Source organism: Idiotropiscis lumnitzeri, chromosome 5 (assembly GCF_059441095.1).
Source record: "Idiotropiscis lumnitzeri isolate Australia: NSW breed Sydney's pygmy pipehorse chromosome 5, RoL_Ilum_1.0, whole genome shotgun sequence".
Taxonomy (NCBI): Eukaryota; Metazoa; Chordata; class Actinopteri; order Syngnathiformes; family Syngnathidae; genus Idiotropiscis; species Idiotropiscis lumnitzeri.
The window spans coordinates 20623729-20646660 of NC_142395.1; the positions used below are offsets into that span (position 1 = coordinate 20623729).

At 41.1% G+C, this 22932-nt stretch overlaps 2 protein-coding genes across 3 annotated transcripts; both read right to left on the bottom strand.

The window, feature by feature from the left end:
• Positions 1–7178: 7178 nt before the first annotated feature.
• rbm26 (RNA binding motif protein 26) lies at positions 7179–15799 on the bottom strand. Its single transcript, XM_088295521.1, has 22 exons — positions 15332–15799; positions 15028–15146; positions 14809–14927; positions 14526–14614; positions 14153–14436; positions 13555–13830; positions 13221–13460; positions 12869–13009; positions 12621–12761; positions 12212–12320; positions 11965–12124; positions 11340–11534; positions 10952–11053; positions 10796–10863; positions 10619–10727; positions 10408–10482; positions 10071–10241; positions 9744–9848; positions 8940–9152; positions 8758–8844; positions 8514–8627; positions 7179–8161 (listed from the first exon to the last, which is right to left on the bottom strand). Exons 1-22 carry the CDS (start codon positions 15388–15390, stop codon positions 8072–8074), a joined length of 3066 nt encoding a protein of 1021 aa, XP_088151647.1. The 5' UTR covers positions 15391–15799; the 3' UTR covers positions 7179–8071.
• A 313-nt stretch (positions 15800–16112) lies between these two features.
• cyp27c1 (cytochrome P450, family 27, subfamily C, polypeptide 1) lies at positions 16113–22724 on the bottom strand. Of its 2 annotated transcripts, XM_088295473.1 has the most exons (9): positions 22301–22724; positions 21320–21510; positions 20948–21147; positions 20670–20879; positions 20160–20323; positions 18038–18204; positions 17794–17872; positions 17412–17615; positions 16113–17275 (listed from the first exon to the last, which is right to left on the bottom strand). In XM_088295473.1, exons 1-9 carry the CDS (start codon positions 22595–22597, stop codon positions 17156–17158), a joined length of 1632 nt encoding a protein of 543 aa, XP_088151599.1. In that variant the 5' UTR covers positions 22598–22724; the 3' UTR covers positions 16113–17155. The 2 variants fall into 2 exon arrangements, with proteins under 2 accessions (XP_088151599.1, XP_088151600.1); XM_088295474.1 differs by lacking the exon at positions 16113–17275 and having other exon boundaries at positions 17419–17615; positions 17754–17872.
• Positions 22725–22932: the final 208 nt, after the last annotated feature.

Below are 22932 nucleotides of genomic sequence, written 5' to 3' on the forward strand. Positions count from 1 at the left end.
AAGAAGCAGGCCGTGCAGCCCTGATGTAACCAAATGCAAAGTCCTGCTGACAGAGATTCACAGTGGAGATAAAAAAGAGAAAATCCAAAAGAGGAAATCCGACCATCCACACAGCTCTGCGACGATACAATGCTCCAACATTCTAATTTCCTGGTGACTGCACGCTCTCATGTTTCTCAACAGGTATTCACTGCACTTCCCGCTCCAGGTGAGTGACGGCAATCTCAAACCAGGGTGGGTTGTTGAAAGCACAGGCATCTGCAATGCTGGGCGGGACCCTTTCAGATGTTACTGACAATCAAAAGCCCGGTGAAGGTGGCAGACTGGGCCATGTGCATCCATAAAAGCCATTTTAGGAAGGTGTCAACTTGGACAACAAACCAAAAGTTGACTGCTTTGAAACCTCTGTCCATTTCACTGAAGTTCATGTTGGTCACTGACGGGTGAAATGAAACCGTGCGGCCTTGTGAATAGCGACCATGCCACACCACTACCACACATCCGACTGATGTCAGTGAACTGGGCCGACGCCGGAAGACGTCGCGAGCTTCTGCGAAGCATTTGTTTGTGCATTCCTACCAAATGTAGGCAGGACAAAGTGCCTGCAAACAAGGCAAAGAAGAGACCAGTGATGATGTCATACATCGCTTGATGAGGATGTTCAAAATTCAAGGGCCCTCATCAAGCCTCGTGGTAGAAGACAATGGAGGGGGTGCCATGTTTTTTTTCATTTGTTAGAGGAATAATAAAAGATTGCCTGTCAGTTAATAAACATTTTATGATGGTGAGTTTTTCCTTTGTATTAATTCATTGAACTTTTAGGTGGACAACAAATGACCGGTTGATCAATCTGCTGCGGTTCCACTTGATGTATTGCAATATAGATGTATGATGATTTTAAATTTAAAGTTTAGTGGCGATCATTCATACCGAACCTTTGAAACTAAAACCAATAACACATGATTTCACTCTTTTGTTTCCAAGTGTCTTTCTTCTTCTTTATTTGCAAAGACACACGCCACACAAAGGCGCTATTTCCCTGTCCCCTCACAGTGGACATTAACACCAGGATGCTAGCATTGTCACAGTAAGTAATAAATTGTGGGGAACATTGATAAACTAATGCAATTACCTGCAGGCCACGGCAGTCAGCTAATTTAAAGATACCAGGTCTGTTCATGGGGTGGGAGGCGCCCAATAGGCCCCAAGGGTGAAAGATGGCGCCTTTATTACATCTGAGAGGTCCGCTTGCTACCACTGTATTAGGATTGATCTTTTGATCCCTGCCTCCAAAACCGCCGTCTCCACACCGTACACAGGCTATGTGGATGGTGCGAAGGGTTAACTCTGCCAGCCAGGCAGCCTAATTGAGCGCCACACATCTTGCAGCACAAACAGGAACCTGGAGGGTCATAACAAGCCAGCCGTGACTTATTCACATAATAAACCAAGCAGATATCTTAATGAGCCATTGAGCAAGCCAGAGGAGGAGGGAAGCGGGGGCCATTAGACCGCCTGGACCAAGGGTACATATTTGTATATCTGCAATTGCCCAATCATTTGCATATGTGGCTTGCTTTAAGACGTGCGAGTGGAGCTTTGCATCCTGGGCCCCAACTACCATGTCCTCGCTCAGAGGGTCATAAAGCACAAAGAGCTTGTACTGATAGATAACAACTGAAAAGGTGAAGCACAGAGGAGTTTGTTTGAAATATTTTTTAATTATTTTGCCCACATAAGAGAGGCTCGCCATTCTTCAGTAGTTCTACACCACTGTAAAATCCCAGCATGACAGCAGATGTAGGCAAATAATACATGATTGCAAAGTGAGTGTGCTTATCATTATGAAGGCAATATTGTTGAAGGAAAAAAAAACAGATTAAGTTTGACTTGGAGTCAGATTGTGCAGGTGGACCCAATGTTGATCTTAATTCTGTTGGTAAAAACCTTATTCACACATCACAAAGCTACATAAATGCGTGACATTAATTTGTCATTATGAGGCATTATAAGTTTACCAATTAATGTCAAATACAACTACAGGTCAACAGCCATCATCCATCCATATTTTATAGTGCACTTGTTCTGTTCATCGTTACAACGAGCTGGAGCCTATCGTTGCTGACTTCGGAGAAAAGAAAGACTACACACTGGACTGGTTGCCAGTTGATCACAGAGCACGTAGAGACGGATGACCATTCTCAACCAGTAAACAAGAACACTGATGCCTTTGTCTGTCTGAATGAATGCTTTTCATTACAAATGTGCTTATTGGCTGCTGAGTATAATGGGATTTTTTTTTTTATGTGTGTACATTAAACAGCTAATTACAGAAGCCTCATCACCTTCAACCATTTCTGTTACATGGTCAATCTTGTGAGATTTTCTTTACAGTATCAAAGCCACACTTCCGGGATAGTTTATGGTTTACGTGACAAATATACACAAATCCGGGCATTTCCGAATGTAACTCCACTCAATCAAAGATTTCTCTGTCATTTTTCTTTCATTATCTGACCGTTAGCATGCACACATTCCCTGCAATGTTGCTTAAACAACCATGCAAGGCTGTCACTAATCAGATGGTCCTGTAGTCAGAGGTCAAGGGTCAGAATTTAATGTGACCTCTGACACATAATTAAATTGCCATCTTTAACCTCAGTTACAAGCTGTCACAGAGCATCGGATTGCATGCTGCAAATCACGGTAGCGATCAATGTGAGAGGGGAGGGCCCAGGAAGCAGCCTGCCGTGTCCTGCAGCATCTGCACAAGCACGTTATCGCTAATGGAGTTCAACTGTGCACTGATCATGTTAGTGGATGGCCTAATCGCAGTCACGGCGGCTGGAATGAACACAGCTCGACGTGGCAATGACAATTCATCTGTTGCGGTTGTGCAAACTTTTAACATCAAAAGAACTAAAAGGAAAGTAAACTAGGCACATGGAATAAAAAAAAGAGCAGGTCAACAAAATCCAAAAGCAAGATTCAAAGTTTCTAACACAGAGTGGGATAAGAATCAACACAAAATGACAAAGACAAACCAGGAATCTACAAGCAACTGACGAGACAACGAGAAACACCAGGACAACACAGGGAGCTGATTGGCAAACATACGGTTGACGAGCACAGGTGGACTCAATAATGTAACGAGACAGGCATTGGAAAAAAAAAAGACATGATGGAAAACATGACAAAATCTGGAGGGACAAAATTGAAAAGAACAAATGTGATTTTTGGGGGTTGTTAATTCTTCTGGTCATCAACAGTCATTTCTGTCTCGAAGTAGACCGTCTGTTGGGAAAATACAGAAATAATCCTGAACTTTCTGATGGCCACCACGCCCCTGATAGGACAACCACGAAGCCCTAACAAAAGTAAAAAAATCATGTCAATTAATTTTTAAAGCAATTATTTTAAGGGGTCAGAAATTGAAATAATTAAATTGTCTTCATTTCTTAACCCAAATAATCCTTTTGGTTTAACCTGAAAATTTACACTTCACGTCAACCATTTTTGATAGTTGGAACAAAGTGTAGGTTTTTTTCAAGTTGTCACAAATACAGATTTAAAGTTTTCATAAATGCATTTTGACTGACATTCGCGCCTAAAAAAGTACAAACTTCCTGGTGTCTTTTTTTCCCCTCAGTTTCATATGCAAAGAGCAGTGTTATGGTCAACAATGGACTAAGGACTGTTCATTTAATATCTTTAAGGACAATATTAACCATTTGAATTATTAGTTTGAATGACCAATAACTATATAATTTATCATCTATATAGGAATGTGTTCAAAAAATAGTTTCAGCGTTACCATGGTCACTGTAACAGTGTCTCTTCCGAGATTTATGTTTTCAGGCTCCAAAACACTGATGTCATGTAAATGATTGTATTTCTCTTCACATCAATTTCAGCGGTCGATCAGAATCCAGTCGGCTACAATTCTGGTTCTTCGTCGAGCCCAATTGAACAGAACTTGCAGTCAACAAGCCGAACTATCTGTTAATCTGAGGTGGACTGACAAACAGACTAAATCCATCTTGAGCCTAACGTGCCTGTTGGTGTGAAGCAAGGCCTTCTTCACACAAGTGCAGATGTTGCGCGAGAACAACAACGTGTCCCCAAAGTCACATGATGCTGAATGACGATGCTGATTATGATTTAGGGGCCGCTACTTTCATTTCAAACTGTGCCTAGCTTTGTGGCCAGGGGCCCTGTGTTGTTTAAAGGGGTAGAAATACTAAATTAATCATGCTTTGGCTCCACTTGCTACAGAGTGAAATTTGCTTATGGAAGCCCATGATCACATCAAATATTAATGTCTTTACAGAGGCCTGGCATTGTAGCGGCGGGGACATTTAACTTGGAGAGGGGGGGGTCAATGTGCAAAACACCTTCTTTATATTCTTACGTGGTTGCATAAAGGATCGGTGGTGGTTTGTATATAATGTGAACGATCAACATTTTTGGATTCGGATATGAATCAAATTTTTAAAATTTGGACTTGTATTGGATCTTAATTGGCATGCAAGGATGTTTTTGTGTTGTGAAAAGGCTAAGATGAGATTCAAATGAATCTGAATAAATACAGAAGGAAGTGTGTTATTTTATGCACAAGCCTAGATGTTGCATATCCATATGAAGGTCTTCTGAAGCCCCTACGGGCTCCAGTAAACAAACTTTTTAGTGACAAATAAGTTTGAACAAAAGAATTTCTTTTAGTCAACATTTCTTCATTGACCATTTGAGTTTTGCTCAACAATACCCGCCCCTAAAAGGCCAAATCATCATTCAATAACTGTTCTAATATTTTCTGTTATTTGTCTGACTTGATAGTAAATTGGTACTGACGGTATATAGTCATTTTGCATGCGGGGAAAGTGAGGAATTAGATCGAGTAAATGGCTGTACTGAAATAAGAGTGTTACATTGTTGTTAGAATTCATTGAAAATTATACTGGGATGTCTAATAACACATTTTTATATATTTTTTTAAATAGAGATGCAAGTAAAATTTTAAAGATGATTTTATTGCGCTGATTCAGATTTACCCTTGTTTTTTCTCTAGTACATCGACTTTTGAATATAATAATAATAATAATAAAAATAATAATAATGATAATAATCATCATCATTATCATCATCATGTTAATCATCATCATCATAATAATAATAATCCATCCATCAATTAAATGAGCTGCTCTTTCCTCACAAGGGTCGCGGCGAATCGCAGTAATAATAACAATAATAATCATCATCATCTTCATCATCATAATGATTATAATAATAAGTCAACTTTACGCGATCAGAATTTTGGAGCCAATCGCCAATCACAGATCAGTAAGTATAAAAAAATAATAAAATACAATAACCGATCACCAAACCAATCAGATGATGGACCAATCTCGTTAAACTTCATTTAATTACTTTTTATTTACTATACAGTCTTGCCCCGCTATATGCCGCCCACAAATAGCCCAATTTTGTGTATAATTAACCCCATTTGAAATGCATTGAGAAGAAACAAGAACAATTACACCCTAAAATTCTCACAAAAATGCTGATAAACCTTAAATACACGGATCACATATTTTTGCTCTTTTACTTTACCTATGGTGCCAAACATTCCTTGCGCATGTGAACTTTTGATCTGGGCCATTTCTGAGATTTTAGTCATCAATATGATTTAAAAAGGCTACACACGCTTCCATGGCTTCACCTGACTATACGATCCCAAAACTAAAATAAAATTCTTCATCTCTTGAAAAATTTGCCAATGTTTCACAAATTCTTCAAGGGTATATGTAGACCTACAAGCACGCTGGTAACTTTGCGACACATGTGGAAATGTTGCTAATTGTGTGAATCCCACGTCTCCCATGACAAATAGAACGGAAATGCATGCAAGCGCGCCTATATGCAAAAAGCACTACAGCTTGTTTGGCACAAATGAAGCTTGATGTTTCCTTTGTCTCATATACGTGAAGGTTTGGTGACACCACAGTGGGTAAATGACATGGCAGGAGGGGGTCCTTTAACACCCCCTCACTGAGATAGAGGGATGGGGGTAGCTACACTAGGTGCTGGTGTGGAAAGTTTAAATGATGAAGAGCCAAAATTGTACAAGCGCAAATCTGATTCCTCACAATTATATCTGCAAGCCAGACAGGCACCAGGGGTGGTCTGGGAACACTTGAAGTGCTCCACGCTGATTGGCTTATTTGTACTCTCTTATCCAAGGCTGAGTAATTGTGGGAGCTTCTTCAGTGGGGAGTCTCTGTAGGGTGCTGAGACACCTCACACAGACACAAGTTTTGCAGGACCTAACAAAGTCACTGCTGGATTTCTCAGTAGAAGACCAAGATGATCACACACAACCTTAGTTATGCGATTATTATTTAAATGTATTCTTTTTAGAAAACAATGAATATTTTTAGTTCAAAATACCTTGGACTTTTAAAGTTCTGTGCCTTTATTGATCAGTTTATATACACTGAAGTAAATCGTACGCTTTTCTTGTGAAATTTGAAGTTTTTCTTAACTCTGTTCTTTGCTCAATAAATATAAATATAAAGATTTTCCCAGTGCACTTTTATTTTGTTGTATTGCAAGTGGGTGTTTGTCTACTGTGTATTTGCCCAGGCATTGGCTGGCAACCAGTCAAGGGTGTATCGTGCCATATGCAAAAAAATCAAGTCAGCATAGGATCCATTTCACCCCAGAGCTAATGAAAGCGGATTGACGTCGCAGATGATCAGTAGATTGATGCGCAGTGAGCCCAACGGGACCCAGAGTCTCTTGAAGTAGAGGTCTCCAACCACTGGGCCAGGGCCTAAGTGGCCTGCGAACTGGTACCGACGGGCCACAAAGATTAAATACATTTTTTATTCTCCACTTTGAAAAGCCGACGTTAAACATAACCTCCAATGTTAGTGTTTTTCTGATCCAATTTATTTATCGTTAAAGAACTTTCTGAGGTTGGACCAAATTCTCCAAACTTCAACAAACATTACTTGCATTGATCTAAAATAAATATTGCATATTGTGCAGTACTTTCTGGTGCAGTTTTTGTGCATTTATTCGTTTTTAGATGCAAAGCTTTGGTTTTTCACTTGTAGGTTGTGGGATGAGAATGTGTACTTCCAAGTTGTTTCAGGAAGCAAATAATCACAAGGAAATTCATAGGAAAATACATATTTAATATACATGGATTCCATACAAACAGCGTTTGACGTTTCTTATTTTCTTCAGCTGGAAAAATCATCTGCAAAAAAAAAAAAAAAGAACATTTTAAGTATTTGATTCACATGTTGACACTTTTTCGAATACTGTACAGTTTACTGTGGAAATGTGCAAAGTATTTCTTAGATTCTTACCTTGGACTGAAATCATTGACATATTGGATGTTACCATACCAATCCAACAATTGGAGGATGGAATAATTGTTCAGGAAATTTGCTCTTTAGGGGAACTTGTTTTTTTTTTTTTTTTTTAAATGGTCAAATACAGCATTTAAAGTATAGAGCTGGTCTAACTGCCACCACAGTTTTTCCATCTGTTTTTTGGCAGTGTTTTATGACCATTCCAATTCTTTATTTTTTTTTTTTTTACACAATGCAAAATTAAAGCAAACAAAAAACTGAGAAAGTAAGCCTTCGTACAAATCTCAACCCAGACATAAAATATTTACATACAGCTTTCAACCAATCAATGTAACACTATTCTGCAAAAGCTTGTCATTTTGTCAAACAGTAATACAGAATTTGTTTTATCAAACTGATAATTGAGCACGCTTTCACATGTCCAGACAAACTAGTTATCCATATTACAAAAGAAAAGAAAAAAAAAACAATTCTACATTGAGAGCAGTTAAAAAAAAGGTTGCATCTGGAATACATATTAAAAAAAAAAAATCAATCCAAGTTGCAAGTTTTTTCAGCCAGTTACATGTGTTACGTGTGACGTCAGGCCACGGTGCCTTGTCAGATCTATAAACAGGCGTTAAAATAAATAAATTGATGGACATCTGGTCATCGTTGCACTCAGCTGTGAAAGAACATTGGGGCAATCTTCATCTGCGCCAGGAGCGAGGTTCGTTGTCGTCTTCCTCCTCGTCGTCGTCCTGCAGCAAGGCATCATCGCTCAGTGACTCTTCTGGGTACTGGAGAGGAACCAAAAAAGAATCAAGCGGTGGGCATACATTTCTCAAACAAATATTAGATACACATGTTCAAGATAATGAGATCCAATATGAGATCAGGTTGGGCATGGGGGTTTCAACCTTCTGCCATTGTTCTGAACTGTTTATTATACAGAAGTGCCCATGAAGGGTCAAGCCGTGATTCATCACTGACTGTGCACTGGAAAGTTCTTAATCGGACCAGTCTTGTGTAATGGCTCCCTCTTGTGTACTAAGCTGGTACAAAGACACTCTGCCATATACAGTATCACGTGGGAAGCAATATGACAAATACATATGTTTATCTGCAAGACACAAAAAAAATGACACAAACCTCATCCTCCTCTGGCTCAGCCTCGTTCACATCAGCAGAGTGAAGCGTCATGACGGGCTTATGCCAGACCATGCGTAAATTCCGGTTGTTCAACTTGATGCCATGGAGGGCCGCCTGCAGTTTGGCAAAAAGAAAAAAAAAAGCATGCAAGAAGAAAACACGTTAGGAAAAAAAACGTTAGCAAATGACCCCAAATGATGTTTAATTGTCTTACATTGCTGATAACAATTAGACTGTAACTCACCCGCTCAGCCTCTGCTCTTGTCCTGTAGGTGATGACTGCAGACAAGCTGTTTTCATGAATCTGGCAATCTTCAATTTCTCCAAATTGCTTCAAAATTATGAACATGGGACATTGGTCACTTTACAATCGATCGAATGACATTAACATCGCTCATACCATAGTGTAGGAATAAGCAGACTTACAGCAAAATGAGGCAGAAGGTCCACCCGGTCTAGGTCGGTGAAAGAAGAAATCTCTAGTGCTCTGGGTCGATGGTCCACAACTGCATGTAGTGGAACGCCTCTCCCCCGTCCTCTGGCACCTCGGGCACCTCTGCCACGGGCCCTTGGAGCGCCACGCCCTCGGGTTGAGACCCCGCGACCTCGGCCCGGAGTCAGCAGTCCCCTTTTAGCAGCCTAATCAGAAGCAGAGAACGCAAACAAAAGAAATTTCATTTCATCCAAAATAAGAGCAAATGCGCCTGCTGGCAGTGAGTTCATGAGTAGCACATGAGACGACTAGAATGCACACTTAAACCAATCTTGCACACAAATAATACAAAGAGGAATAAACCAAGATAAAAAGCAACATTTAGAATTGTGAAGAATTAAGAGACTTTTGTGTTATTGTGCTTTTCAGACTGATCGTAGACTGCAAAGTGGTGTCAACCATTTGAGACATTGTCACAGCTGTTGGCTGTTATATAATGAATCCGTGCATGAGATTGAAGTAAACTCTAAGACACAAAAGCAAAATAACAGCAAAGAAAATGGCATCTATCAAATTAAGCTCAACAAAATGTTGCTTTTTACTTGATTTGCTCCTGCTTGATTATGAGTATGATAGACATTGTCCTGGAAATTCGTGAATTTTATTAATGAAGAGCGATAGATACACACACAGCCAACCCTGGCCACCCCTCATTGAGGTGGTCACCCCATCGACAAATTTACAGCTGTGCACCTCCTGCCAGGATACGGCATGTAAACTTATGAGCTCAAACGTACCTCTATCTGCAGCTGGGTATACTTGATCTTTAACAAAGCTGTGTCCTCGCCGGCCTGAGTCTTCTTGTACAGGTCCAGCTCGGTATCAAGCAGTTCTCTCTGAGCCTGAGGAGGAGAAAGAACATTCCATTTTATCATTCATAGAAAGTCAAGATACACGGAACATTGTTTACACAACAAAAAGTTATATAATAGAACAATGTGGCCTCCACCCAGCCATAAGTGGGAATTTACCAAGAAACAAATCCCATCCACAGAAGAAAATAAAACGGAATAAAATCAGAGGAATGTGAAGGTGTGTGCTGTTCAGCATTCGCAAAGTATTACTTGGGCCTTGCTCTTGACTGTGTGCAATAGATTGCTGCTGCTGTTCGAGATGCCTTTGATCTCCTCTTGTAGTTTGGTGATGCTCTTGGTTAAGGTGCCCAATGTTTCCATGATCTTGCCTTTGTCCTCTGCTTTCATGGATTTGTTTTTCTCAAGTTTGGAGATCAGGAGCTGTGGAAAGCAGGGGCACAATTGGAACATTTCACAGAAGGTACTACACTCAATATTTGAAAAAAAAAAATGTTTTAGTCACTGCCAAATGATGTGCATTAAAGGAAACAAACTCTTGTGTTATTTTCCTCAGCCTGCTTCAATACAATCATCCAGACGATCTTACCTTCTGTGTTTCAATGTGCTTCTCCAATATTTCCTGCTTTTTCTTCCGAACATCTTGCTGTAGCCTTAGGGCTTCCTGGGAATGCATTTATGGGACATTATCAAATGCTGATGCTATTGAAAATTCTAAATAAATTATTGTAGATGACTGCAGCAAATACCACCCGCCATTTTGTGACTCCCCCCACGCTTCTAGCACCATTTCCCCTCACCTGTTTCTTCTTCAGAGGGTCATCTATGGTTTTTTGGACAGCTTTAAAGGCGGCAGGATTGTATACAGTCTTTGAGAGGCCCACCGAAGTTGAAAATACCTGAAATGATATAAAATGTGAACACAAAAACCTTTTTACAATCTATACGGGAAGGTAAATATCTGACTGGGACTTGCCTTCTCAACTGGAGCAGCAGGTTTGGCAGAGAAACCTAAACGCTCCTTTACTGACACTTTTGCAGGACTCTGAATCGGTTTACGTGAGGGGACCAAGGTTGCATGTTATTACAAACTCTATTTGAAAAGCAGACAAAGCACTGCGACAAAAACACACCTGAGACGCTACACTGGAGTCCTGTGAAGGCTCAGAGTTTGCAGTCAGAAGAGGCCCGAGGCGATCTTTGACAGACTGCTTCAACGAAGTCGCTGAGGGCTGCTGAATATTAAAGAGAATTGAATAAATGCTCTGAAAAAGCTTTTGATGGTTCTCAGTCTAATATATTGTATGCTGTTGGTTAAAAAATGTATTAAAGTTAGTGCTATGGTGTTTACAACATGACAGACATTAAAGTGTAAATCTGAAATAATTAATTAAGTGAGAAGATTTCCAAATCAAGGCATGATAGAACAGTGTAGGAATTTACTTTGTGTAGGGTGTGAGGCTCTGCCACCAGACTAGCTTGACAATTCATTCCGCCAACGGATCAAAAAGAATAGTTTACCATGGTTGGCTGTGATTGCAACTGCTGTACATGAGACAGACCCTGTCCTAGTCCATCACTTGCATTCTCCCGGAACCAATGCACCCGGATAAAACGGTTGTTGAGGACAGCCTCTGTGCTTTGTATCGCCCGCTTGGCCTCATCTGGGGATGCAAACTGGATCAGTGCACCCTCTGGGTCATTCTGGTAGGCCACCTTTGAAAATATAGAGTATATTTTACAAGGGAACAGCACAGAATAGACGACACTTGAACCGCTTCATTTCTGAGTGAACGAGGCCTAAGAAAGATAACTGCCAAAATTAATAGCCTAAAACATAAATATACCACAAACTGTGATCCCATAACAATTTAACAATATTTCAAACACTCACAACACTTAACGAATGAAATACCCAACTTAAATTCTAGTTGCCAAAGATTGAAGGCCACACTGTAAAGGGAAATTATTTTTTAAAATATTTGACTGGCATTATGGAAATATCCCTGACAATTTTTGACAAACACATACGTATGCACACACACAAAGTTACATATTAGCTCGTCGACAGAATTGCTTACCTTTGCACCACTAGACAGTGGACTAACAAAAGAAACAAGACGAAAGAAGTGAAATGGTGACCAACCTGCAGGTTGACGATGGTTCCAAACTTGCTGAAATGTTCATTGAGTTTGCTGATGTTGTTGAGTTCGGAGGGAATTTGCCGAACCAACAACTTTGTGTTTGGAGAGTTAAAGGGACCTCTTCTGTGGTAGCCCAGATGGTTGGGTTTGTTATAGTTAGGTCTGGGGGGGGCAAAAGAATAAATTGTTTATGTCAGGCTACTTTTTGTAAATACAACTCAGGTTATACCACGCTTAGTAATGTCTCACCTGTCAAACCAAGGTTTTTTATGGATAATGACTCCATCATGTGAACCAGCTGGTCTCTTCCTCATCCCAGAATCCATAACAATTCTCATACTGTTGTTTGGAACCTTGTCTGGGGAAGGACAAAGCCTAATTGACTGGTCTACATAATGTTTCTAGAGTTGACCATTACACAGCATAGGACATACAGTCATCAATCAGCAGCCATTAATAATATATGGTGGAAATATGGAATGTGTAGAAAAGCTATTTTATCACATGTACTCAAAATGATTGCAAAAAAAAAAACAATGTCACTGAATATATGAAATAGCTCATTAATCCCAAATGAAATTCTGGTAAATGTTAATGGTGGACTGCAAATGACGCCTTAATACACCTGCTCATATGTTTGCCATTGGATGAGGCTTACCTTTTGGTGGCTGGTCCACATCCCCCATTGTGAGGCCAATCAGGTTGGGCCTCTGGGTATTGACCCGGTGGCGGTACATTGGTCTGGAGCTACTAGTGATACTGGGAGCTTCAGGGTTGTACACATCAGTGTCATACGTATCTGGCGCGAAGAGTACAAGGAAGCAAAGGTGTAAGCAACATTAATCTCAATAGGTTCCAAGTGCATTCAATTTCACGGAGAACCATAAGTCACACAACTACTTTTACCTGAGGGAAAAAGTGGTGTAGGCATTTGGGGCACTGAAGAACGCATGCCAGAGGTGACAATTGTGGGAACAGCACTTGTAATGGAATTTGGGGGAGCATCCATTCCAGATGGTTGAAGTGGAGGAAGAGGCGGCGGCGGTCCTGAAAGGGCAGAAAAAAAGTATATACCTATAAGAGGCGTAACTAACTCCATACCATACATGTTATTGACTGCCAGTGGAGTTAAAGCAAAATACAATTTAAATGCAACTGCTAGATTGTACATTAGGCATTGCATCTCTTTTTCTCAATGTTGAAAATTTCGCTTAAAATTCAAGTGCCTATTCTCAAGAGACAATGTCTCAATTCTTACCTGCAACTGGAGGAAGGCTTGGTGGCAAAGTGCCTGGCGGGGGTACAGGAGGCCCCAGATTCACAGTTGAGGGGTTCATAAGTGGTGGAGGTGGAAGGCCTGGGGGCGGAGGGCCATCCACACCTGGGATAGGTGGAGGTTGGAAGGGCAGCATAGTGGGCAGACCCACATCCTCCACTACAACTGGATCACTTCCATGGTCGAAGGGGCACATGTCTCCTCTCATGCAGAATCCCTTTTCTGAAGGCCAGACATGACATCATTACCAAAATAACGTTTATGTGGTTTAGTGACCGCAAAAAGATCATACTGTCCACTTTTCTGTTTTGCTCACCGTCATAGTCACGGCACCGTTTCCTCGGTTGAGGAGGGGGCCCTCTGAAAGGGCCACGATCCACGGGGTGCTCTGGATGGAAGTCTGACCAGCTTTCAGTTGTATTGTTGCTGTGATGATGAGTGGGCGCGATGACCGTGATGGTGCTGCTCAGTGTTGGCACGGGGAAATGGGAAGTGGTTGCAGCGGAAACCAGAACAGCCGGGGTGTAACCTTCAGCACCATCCAACCTGTCCACTCGATCGTGGTCATACTTCAACTTCCCAGCATCCCGTTCTGTAAATCAAGATTGTGACAAGCACTACAGTTAAAGATAGTTAAATTAAACCAAGATAAATTAAACCAAAGCCAATCATTTTACAGTAAACTGATATTTTAAGTTATAAATAAGTGTTGTTGGGTATCCAAAGTCTTTCATTCTATTGAGAGCAGAGTGTGCTATTATCACAACTAAAATAAGTTTTTAAATGCTTGCAATTAATGTGTTTTCTTTTCTGAAAGCACCACTGGTCATCCTGGAAGATTCCTCCATCTGTAGTCCATTCTCAAAGATTCTTCACCCTTGCCTCATCTGTACTTGTAACAATCAATGTCTTACCTCTACTTCTGCTTCTTGAGCGAGTTCTGCTGTGAGAGGGACTCCCACTTCGGGCACGATCCCGGTCCCTGTCCCGGTCCCGTTCTCGTTCTCGTTCTCTGTCTCGTTCTCTGTCCCGGTCTCGAGTACGATCCTTGCTCCAACTCCGGCTTCGGCTACGACTGTAACTACGACTGCGACCCCTCCTCCGATTGTAGCGATCACGGTAAGAGTCCCTTCTGGGTGGGATGCGGTCGTAATCCCTCTTCCGGGAACGGTCATCTCTTTTACGATCATCTACTCTCCTAATGATTTGGATTAGAATAATATAAATAACAGACAGTTCAAGATCATACCGAGCATTCCATGCAAAATGAACATCTGGTACACACACCTGCCATCTCTACTGTAGCGGGAACTTGTTGGAGGGCTGTTATTCCCTCGTCGAGAGAATTTTTTGTCACGTTCTTCTTCTCGGTTTGCCTGAAGAGCAAAATCGGTGCATGTTAGACCAAAATTGCAACTTTACTTGACAACAGTAACCATTTTAATATATACAATTTTAACAATCCGTTTGCCAAGAGAGACATATAACTATGATGCGTGTCTGGCAGTTTGTTCTTTTTATCTGGTACAATCAGGAGCAAATTAAAGAATTTCCCCAGTAAAAAAGTGACCTCATCTTTCTTCTGCTCATCTTTCTCAGGTTTGACCAAAGTGGGCTGTGGTTCCGTCTGAGGCAGATAGCTTTTGTTGTCTATAGCTTCAAACAGCTTGTCCACAAATTGCTGGGTCTCTGTAAAAGAATTTGAGTCAACATCAAATATTAATCATTAGAAAACATGACGAAGATCACAGAGGTCAAATTAAATTGTTACTGGGAGATCGATGGGTACCTTTCTGGAGAAACACGTCCAACTGGTCAATACACAAGGCTTTAAGTTCTTTTTCTGTTTTGTCTTTCTTCACCAGGGCAACAACATACTTGGCGAGTGCTGAGGGGTCTGCATCGCAGCTACAATAGTTGAACAAACACAACGCAGCAGATTCTCAGTGTTAATATAATTATTTTAGCATATAAATTGAATATTAACTACATCCATACTTGCTATGTAAATGTTTGCTTGTGGGACACAATCTCATTCATACCGAGTTACAGCGTGAACTGAGTTGAAGCTAAGAGCTAACGTTAGTACTTACATAGGCTCGAGCGTGTCAGACAGCCATGTTTTCAAAGCATCCAAATTTTCTATTATCATTTTAGATCCAGTCGGAAATCGTTTTTGTCACCACTGACCGGCTTGATTACACACCTCGAGGAATAGTGAACATTTGTTGCAGTAAGTATTAGTAGCCACTTTAGTTTAAGCTAAGATGCGAAAACGCGCCGTTAGCTTAACTCGGGGGCAACAATGCTGGCTGACTTAGCATAAGTCCCAGGCCGCAAAACGTGCGCTCAGAAACCGGGCCGTAACGTAATTGTTACAGATCCACGATTGTGCCTGTATGTCAACCGTTTCCACCAACTCGACTCTAGAGTAGAATTAAAATTAACCAGTTAAAAAATACGAATCAATTGCACGATGAACGTATCACTTTATTTACGCCCCTCGGTAGCTAACGTGCCTGTCCGACTATTTACTTCCGCTTTTGATCTCGTTACTCACTATCGCGAGACTACCGTTGACTCAAGAACACGTTTCATATGGGTGAATTTGACCACCGTTGGCGACGACGAGGTAGACTGAACATTTCCCAAAAATGAAAAGTAGTTGTTTTTATTATGAAACCTATAGTGACCTTAAAGTATTAACGTCAATGCATTAAACGTTTAATATACATTTAAAACTCAACTAGTATGAATGCGCACATGTTATGTACTGTAGTTATATACAGTATGTTTGGTGGAAATTGATTTTCTTGTGGCTATTATTTCAAACTATAAATTCAACATACTTCGAATCGAAAAAAATACCACAAATCATAATTTCATTTTATTCATGGTTTCCAGTTTTACTGAAACTACAGTAAGTGTAGTAAAAAAAAGTAACACAAAACAGATAAATACAAATACTTACTTGTGTTAAAGAATATTAGAAGAACAGTACAAATCACTTTTCAAATAATAACTTGATTATGTTTATGGTTTCCAGTTTTACTGAAACTACAGTAAGAGCAGTAAAAAATGCAATTGAACAGATAATTACAAATACATAGTGTACAATTGTTCTCTTTTCCCCAAGAACATCAGTCATAATCCTAATTTCTTCCTTTGTTATATGCATTACCTCTAAAATAGATAAAATTACGCATCCATTTAAAAAGGTAATTGTTTTGTCCTGATACAGTGCATATAAAAACACAAACCTCCTACGTTTCACAGTTGTGACTCTTTTAAAATAACTTCCATCTACTGATCAATAAGATAACTGTTTCTTTTTCATACACATACATACATTCCAACACACTGATTAAACCTTTTTTCTGAATGAAATGTATAGGTAGTGTACTTGATTAAAAACAAAGTACAGATAGTTTAGAAAACAGATAACAGTCAGCAAAATAAGATAATTATTTCTTATGAAAAAAAACAGATTCTCAATACATTCACTGTTTACCATCAACATTCAATATCAAACCCAGGAAGAAAACGGCACCTGTGAAAATGTGTTGCAAAGTAAAACATTCAACACCTGCATCCATTTTCAAAGGCACAGTGTGATTATGTAGGTTACAGTTCTTGTTGCACTCATTATGTTTAAAGCAGACAACAGGATAAATGACGTGAATCACCGCTTAAACAACAAATGCAGTGGTTTTATCTAAAATGGAAAAACAATTAGCAACAATATTTAATTTTATATTATTGGTCCAGTAAAATGTGTGTCCTTCGTTAGTTGCCCGAGTAAAACCTCAGTAGAAATACTGGACGGTGTGCAGAAAGCAGTCTTGTGAGAATTAAAAAATATATATATATGAAATGTACAGTACAGTAGAATAGACCTTACAGAGAGCATTTTTCTCTTAATTTTCTCGGTCAGTGAACTGCAGGTGGATGGGGCTTGCAGGGCAGAGAAGGCCATGAGTTTTGGCCTTCACTTCAGCAGTGAGAGGCGACATGCCAATGTGAAACCTTTGGATGAGCTGTATAACAAAACAAGAGTTAGTAGTGTGAACGTTTGCGTTACTGCAAATAGTGTACTGTGTATTTACTGTATGTAGCATTGTTGTTTGAATACAATATTTGAAATATTTGTGTCACAGTGGGTTTATTTCTTACCCTCGTCAGAACTAGATGCATTTCTAATTCGGCTATTCTCCTGCCAATGCAGCTCCTGATACCATAGCCAAAGGGAATGGAGCCAAAGTTGTCAACGCGATCTGAGGAATCTTTTCTTATCCAGCGTTCTGGTCGGAAGTCTAAAGCATCAGCAAAGTTCTCCTCGTCCAAGGAAGTGGAGTAGTGACACAGAGCCAACTGCGTCTAGCAAAGTGGGGGGGGAGCTATTGAAAACAACTGGACTGCATTGGTGCGACAAAGATGCATGAGTAATGCAGGCTCACATTACAACTGGCTGCTCTATTAAAAAAAAGACTCTATTTTCCTCTAGCACATGCTCACCATACGAGACACACATGTATAATGTCCACACGAGTCGTACCCCTTTGGGGATGTAGTATCCGCCCACCACCAAGTCATCCTGGGTAATCCGTCCATTGCCTGGGAGAACTGGAAAAAGCCTGCTCTCAGGGAGGAGCACACAAAGACTGCTAATCAGCACCACTATACATTGACACTTTTACAATAACGCACAAAGATAATACTATACTAACAAACAGATTTAATTATGTGTAGAATGTGACTATGAAATTTAGTCAGACTTGTTTGAAGCATGCAATGTGCACCTGAGAGTCTCTTTGACCAGGCCTCTGATGAGAGGCAACTGAGGTATGTCTTCAGCTACTGCAACAGCTCGAGGTCCCAAAGTCCTCACCACCTCCATGTAGATTTGCTCTTGGATTTGAGGGTGCCGTGCCAACAGGTAGCTAGCCCATGACAGGGTGAAAGATGTCTGGAAAAAAAAAATCCAGGATAGCTTATTACATTTGGGAATCTTTTTGAAGTGTGGACTGTTTTAGTGAAGTTCCTTAAATTTGTGAGACCGGTTTTGCAAGCAGTGACTGAAGTGCAAGCTGATATAAGAGTTTCTATCACGTTGCGTAAGTGTTCAGAAAGAGTGGGGGCCTTTTGAGTGAGGGGTGGTGGGTGGGTGGGTTATTTTTTTTCCATGTGCTGAGCAGACACCAGCTGCACTCGTGTCCTTTAGCCCTCTTGCCATTATTCAACATATACCTTAATTAGATGTGCTAAATCTAGCCACACAATTTGTTCCATTACTGGAATAAAAAGTCATGAATAAAATAAGACACTAAAATACTCTCACTCACAGACTAAACATTTCCTCTGACCCAACCAAAAACATAATTTATATTACATCACTGTTTTCTCTGTTGAAATTTACCAGAGTACACAAAGTTTACTGTCACGTATGTGTCATCTTTCCATACTGTACAGTTTGCCCTGGTTTTCCCAACTCAAATCTCACTCCCTCTTTTCATTCAGTCTTCTTGTGACTTTCCCACCCAAGTATTTTGAGACGCTTGTGGATTAGTCACTATGAATAGACCCTGGAGATCAGTATGGGATCACTGTCTGACAATGAACAAACAAACCTTTATCCAGCCCATTCTTTTAATTTGGGAACCTTCCAGCCACCAGCCTACAGCATGGCCCTCCCAATATGTCCTCTACACCCACTTTACCACCTCCATTTAGCACCCTTGCAGCTCATCAAGGTCAGCTGGCAGAGACGCTAGCAACACCTGTGACAAAGGCCACGAGGAATCATATGACGAAGGCCCATCCTAACTCATCTAAAAAGGCCTTCCTTTCACTCCATCCCCCACAATCTCTGATTTTCTCACTTTCACCTTACACCCAGGATCATCTTTACTCCCCCACTATGAAAATGGCTTTTAGATTCTAAGAGAATCTGGCCGACTTCGTTCCCACTAACCCAGCTCACCTCTGCCCAGCCTGTGCCATAATTCTAGCTGTGGCTAACGTGTCTTGACAGCTCCTGTGTTTGCTGAGTAAAGGCACAGCCCAGCTAAATCCACCCCCTACCAGCACATGGCCGTTGCAACAAGTTCAACAAAAACACACACTCTTTTATCCTGCGGCCCCCAGATGAGCACAAAATACCCTTGGCCCATAATCCAGAAAAAAATCTGACGGTACCCCAAACAAATTAGGCAGTAGCTGGGCAGATGTGCACATTGCTATTCTTACTCCAGACATGGATGATAATGTTGATAAGAGATGACTCAAATTTGTATTGTGACATAGTCCAGAGTATTTTCCCCAAATAACCATTTGTGACAAATGTGTTATAATTAGTCAGAATCGCTTATAAAAGTTGTATAACGGACTCAGATCTGATGAATGATAATTGCCATAAGTCGTGGCTTTTCATCAGCACAGTGTTTTGATAGGAATACATTAATTGTTCCATCAAATAATGCTAAAAAAATGGAACAACAATTCCCTAATGATGATGAATTCTCCTACTGCAAGTGCTATCTAATTGTGGCCTCATGTGGAAACACATGAAGGCCAAACACAGATGTCTGAAGGGGAAAAAAGACAAAAGCCCCCCTGTGTAGATCTACCAGACACAGACCGACCACAAGAAACCAAATCAGACTGAGAACTAGTTTGTCAGAGGGGGTTCTCTGGAACACCCCCCCCACCACCACCATTGAATACTCTGACCTGACGCTGGCACAGCTACACAGGCATGGATGTGGGGCCAGAAACGCCACCCTTGAAATTTAACACTGACTAAGTCACTCACATACACGCACACCCCCCCCCACACACACACGTGTGATTCCTTCATCTGCCTCTAAAACACACTGAGTGCACCACTACATTCCTCGACTGCGCAGCACGCCTCTCACACACCGTGTCGACCCCTGCAAGTAACATCTCTGTTGCATTGGCGTAGATTTCCTCCATGCTCATCTCCTTGGTGACCAGCATGTGTGTAAGCAGTCCTCCCTTCACCTCCTCTCCCCGCTCAAGCTGGGCCTTGATCTCACTGAGCCTCTTATCAATGTGAATAACGCCTGGGAGCGGAGACACACAGAGAAGGTGAGATGAATAAAGAGAGGGAAGGGGGGTGTTGGGGCAACAAGAGAAGGGAAGTTGAGGGAGGGTAGTGAAAGAAAGAAAAGAAACAGAAGAGAGAGCAGGTTATGTAACAAAAAGAACCCATACTCCCACTAACTCATTGTGTAAGGAATTTAACTTCACTTTCACAATCAACAATTTTGCAAATAAACATCTGGCAGTATGCATCTTCTGGAAAAATACTCTAAAGTCCTACGTTTGTAGTTACGTGAATATTATATATTATTGCATGTACTATACATACAGCAAAATGTACCGTGCATGCCTGTGTTGCCGACTTACTGAATTTGAAGAGGCCATCCCAAGAGAAGCAAAACTCCTCCCAAGGTTTTGGAATGATGGGCCGAAGCCACTTGGGGATGGCTCCAGCATACATGGTGGTCTTGAAGGAACTGAACATGAGGTGCAGTGCACTGATGTAGTTTTGAGTTTCCTGGGGAATCTCATTTTCCAGACAGCCTAAACGACACTCGTACAAAATGGCTGCAATACCTGTAAAGACAAAAAAATACCAAACATTGGCTCTGTTCCTTCACAAAACTGCATTCTCGTTTTCTAACCTTCCATGGCATATTTGAAGAAGAGGTCATTCACGTTGACCACAGTTGCTCCATCCGCTCCCTGGCTACGTACGATACAAACTCTCTTGATCAGGTCATCCACCACCTTGTTAATATCTTCAGAGAAGACTGCCACATCCCGAGGGCGCATGATGAGCTGCCTAAGGACGCTTCGCATTTTCAGCCAATGCTCCCCCTCCCTGTGGAAAATAGTAATTTGATGCTTTGTCTATCGGGAGCAATGAAAAATTTGTAGGGAATGATGGCAAACTGTTCAGATACAATTGTTCATGATTTTTCTTCTTAACCCTGTAATATGGACTGTACAAAATCTACCATCTGTGCCACTCCACTTAAAGAACAACTCCTCACGCTGAGATGAGGCCTGTTGAACGTCCCCTCATGTCTCTGTACTCTTTCCAGGACTCCATGTTGGCTCTCTGAGGGGCCACGCCTTCAGCCCTCAGCACCTCAGCCACCAGATCACGATCGGCAATGGAGACCACCAGTTGAGGCCCAAAACGGGATTTGAAAATTTTCCCATATTTCTTGCTGTGCTCCATCTATGACACATTGACAACCATTAACAAATGCTGACAACATATTCTTGTTTGGCCTTCTTTATTTAAATGTTTTGAAGCTATGGTAAGCTAAACTATCACTTTGTCAGAGTCAATGGTTTATGACATGTATACTTGAATAATTTAATTCCTTAAATACTTTTCAAGTAGAATGCGCTTCAGCAATGCATAACACTCCACAGAACTCATGCGCAAATTTAAATCTAACTCACATTATTTCTTTATACCGTTGTAAACCCATAGAAATATAAGAAAATTGAGCAATGATGGATTTATTGCAGGGACAACGCGCTACGCGGGGCAAGGGGTGCTGTAGACCCCGTCAGAAATCTGTGTAGCCTAAGTTAAGCCCCTCCTTGCAGCATTTTATTCGTAACTTTAAATTATATTGAATTATTAATAATAATAGTAATAATTATTAATGAATTATCCCGTGCGCCCGCGCCTTACAGTATTAATCAAGCCCATCTTTAGGGCCGGGAAAGAAAATAAATTCTGCAGTCGTGCTTCAATTAAAGGGGTGATTATACATCAGTTACGTGAATAAAACAACACGGTAGGTTGTTAGGTATGCTTCAAGTTCAAATGCGAGTGAGTAAATAATGTGTACAATACGAGATGTGTCCTGATCAATTGCATGAATTAAAAAACGGTGAGCGGCTTGGAAAAAAATAACAGCCTTCATTTACTTTTGTCTACGCACATTTGTTTGGAACTATAACATAATAATAACAGTTTACAGTTCTAGGTGGCATTTTTTACGCGCCTTTACCTGAATTTGATGAATTCTACTAAATCCGTCCTTCCAGAAAAACTCGACGAGGTTGGACGTCGTGCTGGGTCCCGGCATCTCCTTCAAACTCTTGACTCTTGTGTTTTTTTCTGCGAGCTGCGCGGCTGAGGTGAGACCTGGGGACACGCTGTCCTCGTCTGTTGACGCGGGGACCCCAAAAGCCTCGCTGGCCGCCGACTTGTGCAATGCCCGCAGTGTGAGCACCAGCTGCTTTTTCGGATGTTCGCCGTGCAAATATTTCCAGCAAGCTGCCGTCAAATGATTGAACACGGCCATTTTTGTGAGCGTGTCCCGTGCGTAAAAGCGATCTCCGCAACGTTTACATGTAGCACGTGCTCGCCCTGTGTAGTGCAGTAATGTGAAGTTGGTGGGCTTGTGTTGTGAAGCGCTTTTAAGCCGTGCCTTGTACAACTTCAATGAAAGAAGAGGATTGGATGTTTGCTTCGGGAGACCTCTGTATACGGATGTGGGCGTTTCCTTTCGCCCCCCCCTAAAAAGACTGCTGTGTTCATCCTCTCTTTTGGGAAAAGGAGGAGTGCCGAAAAAAAAAAGAACTTGTTACGTCAAACCGATCAATCGGTATGTGTGCACCCGCACTACACAAGCGCACA